Genomic DNA, 14,482 nt, shown 5'->3' on the forward strand with positions numbered 1-14,482 from the left:
GCAGACAGCATCCTCATAAGAACTCCATGTCAGTTTATTGTCATTGTACGCCCAGATATTTGTAGGAATCAACCTGGGCTATGTTGCAGTTATGGACAACCACTGGTGAGTGGTCACCAAGGCATTTGTAGTCAACTATCATCTCCTCTGTTTTCTTTACATTAAGGTTTAGGAAGTACTTGTCACACCACTGTACACATTTCTGGATCTCATATTTGTATGCAGTTGTATCTATTATGTCTGACATAAGACCCAGGATAGCCGTGTCATCAGAAAACTTTATCGTATATGTGTTGGCCATGCTGCATGTGCATTCACTGGTGTACAGGGTGATCAGGACTGGTGAGCTGAAACACCCCTGGGGGGCGCCAGTACTGATGGTAAGAGTATTGGACAAGGTCCTGTTCACCCTGACCTGTTGTAATTACATAATTACACCCCTGAAAGCACAACTGGCTCCAAGTTAAAATGATCTAGAATCAATTGATTCCTGATGTGAAATAGCTTTAAACTAATTTGCTATGGTATTTTGGTAACACTTTACAACAAGATTCTACATTAGTTAATTCATTAGGTGTGATGACTAACACTGCATTGATCACTGCATTTATAATCTTGGTTCATGTTAATTTATAAATATACTACTGTTCATTGCAAGAACTGACATAACAAGTACAACTTAAAATGCATGTAAAAATGATCATTTACTAAGATTAATAAACGCTGTAAAAAGTATTGTTCATTGTTGGTTCACTTTAATTTATGTTAATAATGTAGACTATTGTTAATCATTACCAGCTTTAGGGTTAAGATTAGACATCTTTATCGATATTGTGAAGTTAATGTATTCATACAAATATATTCACAAGTTCTGATGACATTGTATTAGATTATTTTAATGGTATTGTAAAACAATTATATTGCTCCTTTTGTCTTCATCAACAAGTTTTGTTACTTTCATTATTTTATTTTATTTTATTTTATTTTATTTTATTTTATTTTATGGGAGTCATAGTCACAACTTTTTTCAGAATTAATGCACTGCATAAAACTACGACATATTAAACAAATGTAACAACCTGGCCCAACCAGAAAAATAAGGTCTGTGGTAAACTTTACTTGATGATACGAGGATGTTTTGTTCTACAACATTACACACTTTAAACCCTAAACTTGAATTTTGAAGCCACATTGAATTGCATAATAATAATAAAAAAGAACACGGCGGCTTCAAAATTCACATTTGAGGAATGAAAGTGTGTAATTATATTGTAAAACAAAAACGTCCACGTATCATAAAGTAATGTTTTCCACAGAACCTATTTTACTCATGAAAACCCCCATTTAAAAAAAACCCACGGTGGTAATCTTCCGGGGGAAAAACTACAACACCCATGATGCATCGGGGGGGAAGCCGCCGTCGCACAGTGACGTATTAACATTTAGCGGGAGAATCAGAACTACTGCGGTAGTCGGACGTCGTTTATCCATTCAACAGTAAACCTAACGACACTAGTAAGTGAAGATAACAAGCTAAATACCTTTTATAAGAGTTCACTAAAAATACTTTGTTGTATATTTCGCATTTGAGTTCAGTATTGAGTCTTGACAAAGTTTAATTTCATACATAACTACTGAGCTGGTATTATTATGGTGGATTTGTCTATATTTAAGTGGCCTATTTATTGTGAATTAGTCAAGTATGAAAGAGTGTAGTCGTTTTAATAACTGTGTCGTGTTCATAGACAGTCGGTATGCAGAGGATCAGTCGTCTGAAGCGCGAGCTGGAGCTCCTGAGTGCTGAACCTCCTCCTGGTGTCTCATGTTGGCAGATGGAGGAGCGGGTGGATGAATTACAAGCCCGTCAGTCTGTATTCATATGCCTTTTCATATACTGACACCAATGCAATGAAAATATCAACCATCTCGTGTGTTGTTATTGTGTTTGATACAGAGATTATTGGTGGTGCAAGCACTCCCTATGAAGGAGGCATTTTTACACTGGAAATCAAGATACCTGAGAGGTGAGACTGGTTTGAAATTATCTAAAAAAAAAAAGAAAAAAGAAATAACAAAAAATCATCATGCATTGGTAAAAAATTGGTTTTAGACTTGTTTCCCTCATGTTAAAAGGTATCCGTTTGAGCCCCCCAAGATGAGTTTCCTGACACCCATCTATCACCCGAACATCGATAATGCAGGACGTATTTGTCTGGATGCTCTGAAATTGCCACCAAAGGTATGGTCCGAATTAACCCACCCTTAGTTTGAGCAGTTGCGCGTTTATCACTTTACATGTTTTGTGTCTGAAATTCAGCCAGTAACTATGTGCTTTGCTGTTAAATAGATTTGTGGATATTAAAATGTGTCTGGCTAATCAATGTATATTCATTATTCATTAGTTAATAGGTGAATCTTACAAAGACATGTCCTGGTCATGTTTCATCCTAAAATCAATATAAAATAAATTCCGATTTGTATAAAGAATAAAGCATATTTTAGCACCATCAAGATGTTTTGCATTTTTTGGTATAGGAGTAATGAAAGTCACCCTGTCTTTATATGATAATTTATTTAAAATGTGTATAAATGGAATTCAGTTCAAGAAATACATATTAATGATGAATAATTTCAATAGTATTTAATTCTTTTTTCACATTACAAGGTGCTTTAATTGTCATGAAAATAATGCTGCAATGCAAAAAATCTTAAAGTCTTAAAAAGAGGATATGTTTTACTTACACTGACGGCCAAAAGTTTGGAATGATGTACAGATTTTGCTATTTCATAATAGGGATGGGCACGAGTACTCGAGGACTTGGGTACTCGGATGTGGCAGCAATGATCGATCGATAGTGATCACGCATGATGTGACTTTTCACTTAATTTGAAATCCAGTGACAATTACCTGACAACTAAATACAAACGTGTCAAAGAGAGAGCTTATTTTTAATTTTGAGATTATGTTGTGACTTTGAGGGGTACATTGATTATCAGAGATATCTCATGGCAAACAAACTGATACAGCAGTGCTATCGTTACGATAATCAAAAGAGAGTGTAATTAATCGTGTTTTGAAAACCTGTCTCTGCAAAACGTTTGCTAAACACATTTTATTATAATTTAATGTAAGAACTTTGACTCGTTAATGGATATTATTTAATAAAAGTGAATGATTGTCACTGGCTAAACCTCCCTGACCTGCGTGACGTGACACATTTACATTTATGCGTTTGGCAGATGCTTTTATCCAAAGCAACTTACAGTGCCCTTATTACAGGGACAATCCCCCTGGAGCAACCTGGAGTTAAGTGCCTTGCTCAAGGACACAGTGGTGGTGGCTGTGGGGATTGAACCAGCAACCTTCTGATTACCAGTTATGTGCTTTAGCCCACTACGCCACCACCACTCCACACGTAACACACACCTGCATCCCGACGAAATGAATGAAGATTTCCGCTCGAGTTTCCAAGTTAGATGTGCAATATAAAGTGTCATTCCATTGCACTTTCCCCAGTTGAAAGATGGAAATTCAGACTCTCCGAGTTGAATGGAATGCTTCATGAATCACAGCAACAACAATACAGAGCATCGCGGCTTTCCTCACAAGAGCGAGCATTGGGGCGCGCACACACTTACACACCAGGCGCGTGTGGCAGTGTACAGCAGGTGAGTGTTTCAAACAGCTAGACAGAGCACAGTTAAATGGAACACAATGCAGCATCTTTAAAACTGAACTTCAACTTAACACGCATATTAAAACGTAATGGCTATGGCGTCTCCTGTTATTTGAAAATAGGCGGTTCAGACAGTCACTAAATAAACTTGTGTACACTTACTGAGATTACTACGGTAACCTGAAAGAAGAACAGACAGATGCGTGTTGTGCACATTCTTTCAGAGTTGGTCAGTGAATCTTCACATAATGACAAAATATGATGCATTATATTTTGATTATGCAATCTTTTGTACATTTTGTAACATACTATTTTATAACAGCCTATAATAATGAATAGACAATACACTGGAACAATGAGCCACAATGCAGCAGCCATAGATGTTTGTCAGACATGTTAATATATATACAGTTATGAACATGTAATCGCCCCTTGAGTACTCGACAAGTACTCGAGTAATTATCAGAGTATTTGAGTAGACAAAATGACCAAAATGCCCATCCCTATTTCATAAGGAAATTGGTACTTTAATTCACCAAAGTGGCATTCAACTGATCACAAAGTATAGTCAGGACATTACTGATGTAAAAAACAGCACCATCAGTATTTGAAAAGAGTCATTTTTTGATCAAATCTAGACAGACCCCATTTCCAGCAGCCACCACTCCAACACCTTATCCTTGAGTAATCATGCTAAACTGCTAAATTTGGTACTAGAAAATCACTTGCAATTATATCAAACACAGTTGAAAGATATTTGGTTCGTTAAATGAAGTATTTGTGTTCGTTTTTGAGTTGCCACAGTATGCAATAGGCTGGCATGTCTTAAGGACAATATTAGGTCAAAAATGGCAGAAAAGAAACAGCTTTCTCTAAAAACTCATCAGTCAATCATTGTTTTGAGGAATGAAGGCTATACAATGCTTGAAATTGCCAAAAAACCGAAGATTTCATAAGGGATGTGGAAGGCCCAGATGTACAACTAAACAAGAGGATAAGTACATCAGAGTCTCTAGTTTGAGAAATAGACGCCTCACATGTCCTCAGCTGACAGCTTCATTGAATTCTACCCGCACAACACCAGTTTCATGTACAACAGTAAAGAGAAGACTCAGGGGTGCAGGCCTTATGGGAAGAATTGCAAAGAAAAAGTCACTTTTGAAACAGAAAATCAAAAAGAAAAGGTTAGAGTGGGCAAAGAAACACAGACATTGGACAACAGATAATTGGAAAAGAGTGTTATGGGTCTTAACCCCATTGAGCTTTTGTGGGATCAGCTAGATTGTAAGGTGCGTGAGAAGTGCCCGACAAGACAGCCACATCTATGGCAAGTGCTACAGGAAGTGTGGGGTGAAATGTCACCTGAGTATCTGGACAAACTGACAGCTAGAATGTCAAGAATCTGCAAAGCTGTCATTGCTGCACGTGGAGGATTTTTTGATGGGAACTCTTTGAAGTAGTTTAAGAAGTTCTGAATATTTTTTTCAAATTGTAATTTTTCATGTTATTTATGTCCTGACTATACATTGTGATCAGTTGAATGCCACTTTGGTGAATAAAAGTACCAGTTTCTTTCCATAAGAGCAAAATCTGTAAATTATTCCAAACTTTTGGCCACAAGTGCATGTATTTTTATTTATTTATTTATTTTAATCTGATTTAGGGATAAAACATGACCTGGACAGTTTTTGTGAGATTCACTCTCAAAATATTATATTCTAGTAGACTTTTTATTATCTGTATTTGTTTATGCGATTGAAAAGTAGTCAAGAGTTGGGAGCTCCGAACCACCAGCAAAGATATAAGGGGCGTGCCTTGCAGGGTAGGAGTTGAAAAACAAGCCGTAAAGCCGGACACTTTTGTGCTTCCCGTCGTGTGCTGAACCTACATTAGTTACGCGCACATCACGTGATTGTTTTTTTTTTTTTTTCTTTTTGCAGACAAAGTGGAATTCAGATAGACAGAGGTTTGAATTTTAAATGTATAATAACCAGAAACATTTTTAATTTGAAAGGGTTATCAGCTAGTTTATATAGCGCCTGCTGTGTGTGCAAGAAGTTAATTTTTTTTTTACCAATAAAGGTGTCAGTATTTTAAATAATTTTTATTGATTTTTTTATGAATAAACATTATATTACTATGATAAACATAAAATGAAATAATAGTGGAAATAGTGGAACTGGAGGTGTAAGAATAAACACCTTGGTAATGGCATACTACCTTACTATTATTTCTGCCATAGACTAACATAGCAGAAGTAGTAAGAGTAGTATGTGTAGTATGCAATTTCGAACTCAGCCCATGAAACGCATCACCATTGTCACGTGTGTCTGGCAAATCGCGGATAAGCTCTCGTCATAAGAGCTTGTGCAGCTCTCGTGGTACTTTGATGACATACATCACAGTGACGTGTGGTGCTGCTGTCTCAAGTTGGACAAAATATCTAACAGACATGCACTGCTTCAAGTCCAGTGCTGATCGGTCTGCGCAGCACTGCATGAAGTTGAACACACCTACAGAGAGCCCCTAATCTAACCCTTTCCCTAACCCTAATAGCATGTGGAAGTGACGCCCCCTGTTGGATTTGGCACAACCCCCTTTTTGGGGAAACCCCGCCCCCTTCTGGAGTAACCCTGCCCTTTTTGGGAGATTCCGCCCCATTTGGAGATCTCTGGCCTGCAGCTATATCTACTTGCAATTGTCACATGCTGAGATTAACATACCTTTTCTTTTGAAGGGAGCTTGGAGGCCCTCGCTCAACATTTCAACAGTGCTCACCTCCATTCAGTTACTCATGGCTGAACCCAATCCTGATGATCCGCTCATGGCTGATATTGTGAGTTTTAACATTCCCGTTATGTTCCCTCAGCTTTTAAAGTGAAGTCATTTGTAATTTCTGCACAACTATAGAGGCATCAAACAGACCAATCTGTTTGTTTGAGCATCCTGACCTGTTTACACATCTGTTCTGTTGTTGCTCAAGCATTGCTCTTGAAAATTAACGGTGTGTCCTACATTCCAGTCCTCTGAATTTAAATACAACAAACCACTGTATCTAGAAAAGGCAAAGAAATGGACAGCTGAACATGCAATCCAGAAGAACATGGTAAGATGTCTGATTTTTTGGGCTGTCATAAATGAAAAAAGTTTAGATTTGATATACAAAATGTTTGCATATATCAGCCACTAGGGGATGCTGTTGTATTTTTTTTTCTCAGTCCGATTCCTCTTTGTGTTTAAAGGGTTGTGTGGAGACAGAAGAGAAGGCTCTTGAGAATAAAAATAAAACTGCACACAAGAGAGAGGCACTTACTGAACAGGAGAATTTAGACAGACCTAAGAAAGTATGCATGTAATGTATTTTACAATGACTCCAGTTTATGTTGGTTTAATATGCATTTTTAAACAGGTGAAGATTAAAAAGTTTCTTTGTCCTATGTAAATATGTTTCATGTTTCATATATGTAATAAAGTTTAAAGTTACTCTATGTTTGCATCTTACTGAATTGGTCACTAGTCCTCAAGACATACATTTATGAAACTAATAACTTTATTAAATCATTCTTTCATCACATGTATACAGAAATATGAAAATATTTACATTCAGAATTGTGTCTGTTGTACAAAGAACTTTAAATTCCAATATAAAAATTACATTTTTAATATACATTTAATATATAAAAAAGAAGAGAAATAAATCAATCCGAGAAAAAAAAAAAAAAAGGTATAGCATGCTAGATCAGAGGTAGTTATATTTTACAGTACAATAGCTAGCCTACTTTACAGTCTGTAAAAGAACCTGATCAAACTTTATCACAACCTAACCAAATCACTCATAATTCTTTATATATCTTCAGTTATATATCATTGGCATGTTCAGTATAAAATGCTACTAAACCCAATATCTGTTGCTTTTCCATAATCCTGTGGACTTGATCTAAAATAAACACAACGTGTTTAAAATATTACACTCTGAAATTAAAGATTGTTTTATTTTAGCACCTGTTAGCATGGTGTCTCTGGGTTTTAATCCGCTAAATATTATTTACCAATGTACATAGGTATTTACCTTCCTGTAAATTATTCTCATTCACCAGTGGCAGGTCAGAAAGTTTTGACTTGAAAATAAAGATGCAATTATGAGACTTTGATATATACAGACTTGGAAATGAAAGAATATGTTTGAGTACATTTTCACATTGAAATATGTAGACACATCTACCTTTCTCCTTTGCATCAGCAAACATCCCTGTGATATCCTTATTAAAGGAATGTACCAGATTCAAAACAAGTAAATCTCTATAAACATCATCTGTGACATACTGTTAATTACCACAGACAATAATTTAGTCTATGGGGCAAGGGGTTTTGGAGGGTTTCATAACTGCACATCATGCAGTTTATTCATGTTAACAATGTGTAAGTCTTGTGTATGGCTGTACTTTGAAATTGTATTAAAGGAATATTGCGGGTTCATTACAAGTTAAGCTCAATCGACAGCATTTATGGCATACTGTGGATTGCCACAAAATATCATTTTTACCGGTCCCTTACAGGAAAATAAAGTTTACGCAGAGGCACTTAAAATGGAAGAGAATGGGGCCAATTTTTGGAGGGTTTAATTATATTAAATTACTTGGATTCTTCTGTTAAAAATTTTGAATTTGAGTTGAGAAGTTGTTTAAATCACTATTTATTGGGATTAAAGGTTTTGCGGCATTATGTCATGGTAACAAAGTTGTAAAATTGGAAATAACTTTACACAGAAACGTTAGTAAGCGATTTTTATCACATTAAAACCATATTAACATGAATATTCTTTACATCTTTTGGCTATACTTTTAAAACTTAAGTATTTGAACATTTACAGATTGGCCCCATTCACTTCCAAGTGCCTCACTGTAACCCAGATTTTTACCATTTTTTAATTATAATTATTATTATTTTATTTTTATTTTTTTTTTAAGAAAAGGAGGGACGAGTTGAAATGAGGTTTTGTGGTATCAACATTATGCTATAAATGCTGTCAAATGATCTTAAATTGTATCGAACCTGGAATATTCATTTAATGTTTTACCCAGTGCAATATTTATAGACTTCCATTGTAAGTGCATTACTGCACTTGTAATTTTTGCTTTTCACAAACTGAGTTATGAGTCGGAATTATTTTCTGTGATAATAGACAGCATGCCACGGGTGCTGCTGATTGAACTTACCTTGTATTGAACACAAAACATTCCTTTAAGTGTAATCTATATTTTGTAATATCAGTATTACGTGAAGTTGCACAAAATAAATGACAAAGCTGTTTTGTTTCTGCTCAGATTGATGCTTAAATTATTTAATAAGTTTGACCCATAAGATTGTGTCCTAATATGCTATTGGGGGTTTCTCTTTTCCACCTCCCCCCATAGATAGCAAAGGGGACTACAAATTGCAGGTATGTATAGTCCCAAATTACCAGAGTCAGTGCATTGTTCATTAGCTCTGATGGTTTTAGGGATCAGTTCATACATGGGCTCAAGGGTTTTCACACTCAGGAAGGTCCTTGAAAACTGGAGCTTAGGAGAAGACTTAAGAATGAGATGAGTGAAGAGGTGAGTGGTAGATTCCAGAGAAAGAGGTTCCATTATGAGTGTCCATCCCACTGCTTCTCGGATGTTCCATCTCTTTCGCACTGAGACCTGGTGTTGACCTGACCATGTTTTCTCCAGCGTTCTCCCTCTCTGTTGAGGGTTTCATCAGCAGCTGGCATGGGATGAGAGGTGGACATGAAAACCTGTCTCTGGCGACTGTCTCTGGCGCTGGAACAGATGAACCCTCGAAAACTGCATCTGCTTCAGTGGCAATGGACACAAGGGCTTGGGTGGAGTCATATGAGCTTTTCTCAGTGTCAACAGAGACAAAGGAATCCAGGTTGCTGTCATGTGGTATGTGAGGTCTGCTTAAGAGTAGACGTACATCTTCACGGAAGTGTGGATTGAACAGGAGGTAGAGCAAGGGGTTGATGCTGGCAGGCAGAGGCAGAAGCACCAGGACGACTGATTTGACCACCTCCTCGTTTACTGGAAAGAGTCCCAGAAGAGAGAAGAACGTGAGGAAGGCCGTTGGGCAGTAGAGCAGGCAGTTGGTGAAGATGAGCCAGGCAACATGCTTAATCATAGCACAATCCCAAATGCTGTCAAAGTCACCCTTCATCAGGTCCCAGTACAACTTGATGTAGGTTCCGGTGATCACCAGGAAACAGAGGGAGTTCATCATGATCAAGGCTACCATGAATCCCAACGTGGAGGGTTCTCCATCTGGCAGTGGCGACGGCATGCAGAGTGGAGTTGCCCCATACTCCCCAATCCCTATTAGCGGCAAAGCAGCGACCGCTAATGAAAGTAACAAACATGCTACTGATGCACCTTGCACACTTCCCAGAGAGGGTGACTTTCCGTAAGCCCGAACACAGGACACGGACACACTGCACTGCACTGCAGCCAAGGTGAGGAAGAGAATGGATCCCTCTGAGGCCAGCACAGAAAGAAAGCCTGTTGCCTGGCAACCAGCACCCATTTCCCATTGTGCGCCATGCAGGGCAAATGCTCCAAATGTCTGGGCGTCAACCAGTGCCAAGGTGCCGGTGCACAGGCCTGTCAGCAGGTTGGCGCCACTGATGGTGCCGATGATGAACTTGACAGGCGAAAGATAGCTGGGGGAGGCAAAGACTGTCACGAGAAGAAAGCTGTTTCCCATCAGCGAGACTAAAGAGATGAGCCACATCCCAAGGCGTACCACCCAACTGTCAAACAGGTTATCACAGGGCTTAAATGGACCTAAAGGGGGTGGAGTGGTCAGTAAGATTTAGAATTAGATCAAAAAGAAAACAACATCCTAAGGCCTATTTATGTGAAAAAGCGCATACATATACAGGACATCAACAAAAACTTCTTCAGTGTGCCTGATATCAACATGCAGTGACACAGTGACCGATATAAGGCATGCACATCCGAAACATTGTTAATACAGGTACTCCACTAAGATAATTAAATGCAAGTATAATGGGAGAAACGGTGCACCAATTCTTTCTTTATATCATCATGCAGTAATACACTGAAGTAATGATTGGTGACGTCATGAAATGAGAAACCCTGCCCTTGGAATCTAAACATCCCAATCCATGTACTGGCATACATATGACATGACCTACAATTCAGCTCTGTCTCGGACTTAACAGCAGGGATGATTCTGAATGTGTTACAAGTAAATAATTTCCATATTCACACCTGGGATGGGGGTACACTGGATGCTGGTTTGTAGTTTGGACTCCTCAATAGCTAACTGGAATTCCTCCAAGTCAAGATCATCTGCAAATAAAGACAGCACATGGAAAATGAGACACATTAGCTTGTGCATGTTTGAGAGTGTGATGAAGTTGTCTTCAGTGTTCTTCAAGATGGCATGATGTGCTCGGTTTGGCAGAACATAAATAATTTCATGGACATTAAGTCAATTGGGACAGATTAATTCATCTAAGGCAGTGTTTCCCAGTCCTGGTCCTGGAGTACCCCCAACATTGCACATGTTAGATCTCACAATTATTTGACACCCAATTCTGCTCATGGAACCTCTACTAATGAGCTAATGAGTTGAATGAAGTGTGTTAAATAAGGGAGACAAGCTAAATGTCAGTGTTGGGGTACTCCAGGACCAGGATTGGGAAACACTGATCTAAAGGCTTTAGCACCATTCAACACTGTTCACAGCTCAATTGCAACTTTCCATTTCTTCTTCATAGTGCAATTAAACTTAATCACCAGGCTTTGTTCGCACTCTGGTTTTATTTTCCGATAAGCCAGCTGGTACTTTTTGGACCTAGACTCGTCAATGTTTATCTACTTTCATGGAATATAATTACAGAGAGGTTCTTTCAAGTCAGAAACACGATCAGATCTCGTTGAGGAATGCATGGAGAAAAGACACATTTTATTTCATCTGTCAAATACCTGCGGTTACTGTGAGGCCCTAACATGTTTCTACTGTGCTAATTAAAGATCAAGAGACTGGCAAATAAAGGAGAGCAGATAAAAATAGACACTGTTTTCAGAATAACTTTTTGGAAAACCGCTACAAGTGGTGCTTTCACGTTCCTTTCATATAAGGAACATGTTTGTGTAAGGGGAGTGTCTACAATTTTGGCTTCAGAGACTTTGATAAAAGGTTTACTGTATGATCTTGAGTGATTTGATACAATACATTATTGCACTTTGGAAATATGCCACTTTTTTTTTTTTTTTTTTTTTTTTGTACAGTACCCTTTATATTGAATAGATTATTTTTCAATAACAAAAAAAAAAAAAAAAAAAAAAAGTGGTTTCATCACTATCAAATCAGAGCAAATGTGTTATAATGACCATGTTAACTCCTTTGTACCTTGCTTCATTGAAGCACACAAGGTGCTTTTTGGAATTGTAGAATCTAAGGTTCTAATTTGAGTTTTTAAAGGCTACCTTAGTGTGTGTTACTTCAAGAGAGCAAACATACGCCTGTGTTGTACGTCATTTATGTTGTTTCTTTTCTTTCATATTATTTTCTTTTATATTTACTGATTACTTTCTATTCGTTTTATATATTAATTTGTACTTGATTTCTTTTTATACTGTTTCTTGCTCTTGTTATGCATTATTTCTGTTTCATCTTATATTGTGTGCTGTATTGTCTTACATGTTAGAGATAAAGGGCTGTCTCAATTCAAGGTCTTAACGTCACAGTATGTTGTGAATCAGTAATTTTCCATTGTCATTTGCTTGGTATAATAATTTATTAATAATACTTGTTGAACTTGTGTCGGTCAGACGAAGTCAGACTGAGCATCGAGAAAGATGCAACTAAGATCGTTCCATAAACTGCTCATTTTTTACCATCACTTCGTCTCCTGCCTTCTGCTATGTTCCCCTGCTGACTCTGCCAAACTCTTGGGCTGGTATAAGAGTGAGTAAACATAACATGTTGGTGATGTTGACTGGTTTTGTATATAACACTGATATTTGGATATATTTACTATCTTCTGACGGAGAGAGAGGTCTAGTTGAAGACTGGATCTAACAGAACATTCTCAAATCATGCTGGATACATGATCATCTGGTTTTGCACAAACTTGTGCAGTTCATGCCAGCTTGAGTGCATTTTGCCATAAAAGCAGAAGAGGACATACCAAAAAGAAATAAATTCAGTTATATAAATGAGGCCACGAGAAAATATTTCTATTTTGCATTTTTTTTATTTTTTATATATATATAATTTTATATACATATACTGTATATAGAGTATGTACAATATAGAAACATTTTACCAAGGCACTTCAGGGAACATAAAATAAAATGCAAAATAGAATTAAAAATGTATCCACCACAAGAAAACGTATACGTTTTTTTATTTATTTATTTATTTTTTTTTATGCACAATTTGAAAACTATTCACATCTTGGAGTCTCCAGCCATCATTTTTTTTTATTTTTTATGCAATATCCCAAAAGTTGCATATAAATATGTGGATGGAAATGCAGCTACTAAGCTATATACTGTTACTCAGAACTGTGAGATGGCTTGGTGTTATAGAACTTACAGTTGTTGTCAGTGTGAATCGGGAACAGGGACAGGGCTTTCTTCTGAAGATCTTCCTCTTCATTCCCTGTCTGATCTTCCCACTGGCTGGCAGCTTTGTAGCTGTTGCAGGCTCCAAACACACAGCACTGATAGGCATATGGCATCTCAATTACCCTGTTTCAACAATGGTGATAAATAAACATTCATAAACATGGAAAAAACTGCATAAAACCTTATTTTACCAAAGCAATTTCAAAGCAAGAATTTCCCAACCTGGGGTTCAAAACCCTTTCATATATACTGTAATCCAAAACCAGGCAACTAATAATAATAATAATAATAATAACATTAATACTACTACTACTAATCATAATAATAATAAAAAACAGCTTACTCTGATCTTAAATTATAAAATAAATATGGTAATTAAAAATATATATATAGTTTTCACCTGACAAAATATTTGAGAACCCCTGCCATAGGAAAAATATATATATATATATATTTAATCATATAATGTATTTGAATATAACATTTTTATATTTTTTTCTGTTTCTGATTTATTTTTATTTTTTTTAACTTGCCAAATATTTGAATACAATTTAAAGCTTATAACATTACATATTGCATCAGTTTTAGGAACTCAAAAGGAAACTATTATGGATCCAATTTCAGAGAAGTGCACCCAAAGAAAGATTCATCAATCTGCAAATAGCACAGTAAGTAAACTACCAATACATATATAAGCTCAGGACGCATTTTAAATGTGTTTTAGATACATCTGAAACCATGATTTAATCAGTCACTTTTCTGGAAAAAGGAACACTTAATCTCACATTTCTTCAGGTGCTAATCAAATCACGCTCTGATTTTCCAGAGCCCTGAGCTGTTGATGAATCAGGATAGGATATTTATAACAGTCTCTCTCTGTATTGAGGGCATAGGTACTTTGAAATGATCTTTCTGCTGGTCGGACGACTAGCATCAAACCAGATATGTTTGGAAAATTAACAAACATAAATCATTTACTCGTATCGATGAACGGAATGTTCCTGGGGCCGCCGATCGTTCCAAATTGTTAGTATCATGAAACTCACAATTCTATAAACAGTTGGTTGTTTCTCTGAAAACTGAGTTAAATTTTCTTATGTTTTCGAGCAATTCAAAGCAAGTGTTGTGGGACTCAGTAACCACAGATACTTGTGAATTTTCTTT

General features: G+C 36.8%; 2 protein-coding genes across 3 annotated transcripts in view; one reads left to right on the top strand and one right to left on the bottom strand.

Annotated features, from left to right (window-relative positions):
- Positions 1–1,403: 1,403 nt before the first annotated feature.
- On the top strand, positions 1,404–7,165 carry ube2t (ubiquitin-conjugating enzyme E2T (putative)). Its single transcript, XM_051659900.1, has 7 exons — positions 1,404–1,515; positions 1,746–1,863; positions 1,955–2,024; positions 2,134–2,239; positions 6,415–6,513; positions 6,700–6,783; positions 6,920–7,165. Exons 2-7 carry the CDS (start codon positions 1,755–1,757, stop codon positions 7,031–7,033), a joined length of 582 nt encoding a protein of 193 aa, XP_051515860.1. The 5' UTR covers positions 1,404–1,515; positions 1,746–1,754; the 3' UTR covers positions 7,034–7,165.
- A 127-nt stretch (positions 7,166–7,292) lies between these two features.
- Positions 7,293–14,482, bottom strand: part of LOC127418886 (leucine-rich repeat-containing G-protein coupled receptor 6) — a 141,538-nt gene continuing 134,348 nt past the window's right edge. For both annotated transcript variants that reach the window (XM_051659773.1, XM_051659772.1), the window contains 3 exons: positions 13,287–13,441; positions 10,949–11,029; positions 7,293–10,498 (listed from right to left, as the gene is read on the bottom strand). In XM_051659773.1, coding sequence (XP_051515733.1) covers positions 9,252–10,498; positions 10,949–11,029; positions 13,287–13,441 — 1,483 coding nt within the window. In that variant the 3' untranslated portion in view covers positions 7,293–9,251. The remainder of the gene's footprint in view (positions 10,499–10,948; positions 11,030–13,286; positions 13,442–14,482) is intronic.

The sequence above is a fragment of the Myxocyprinus asiaticus genome, chromosome 28, assembly GCF_019703515.2.
Source record: "Myxocyprinus asiaticus isolate MX2 ecotype Aquarium Trade chromosome 28, UBuf_Myxa_2, whole genome shotgun sequence".
Classification (NCBI taxonomy): Eukaryota; Metazoa; Chordata; class Actinopteri; order Cypriniformes; family Catostomidae; genus Myxocyprinus; species Myxocyprinus asiaticus.

Coding starts and splice junctions, on each gene's coding strand:
- ube2t (XM_051659900.1), top strand. CDS start 1,755: ATGCAGAGGATCAGTCGTCTGAAGCGCGAGCTGGAGCTCCTGAGTGCT. Junction 2,025..2,133: donor GAAATCAAGATACCTGAGAG/GTGAGACTGGTT, acceptor TCATGTTAAAAG/GTATCCGTTTGAGCCCCCCA. Junction 6,784..6,919: donor ATGCAATCCAGAAGAACATG/GTAAGATGTCTG, acceptor TTGTGTTTAAAG/GGTTGTGTGGAGACAGAAGA.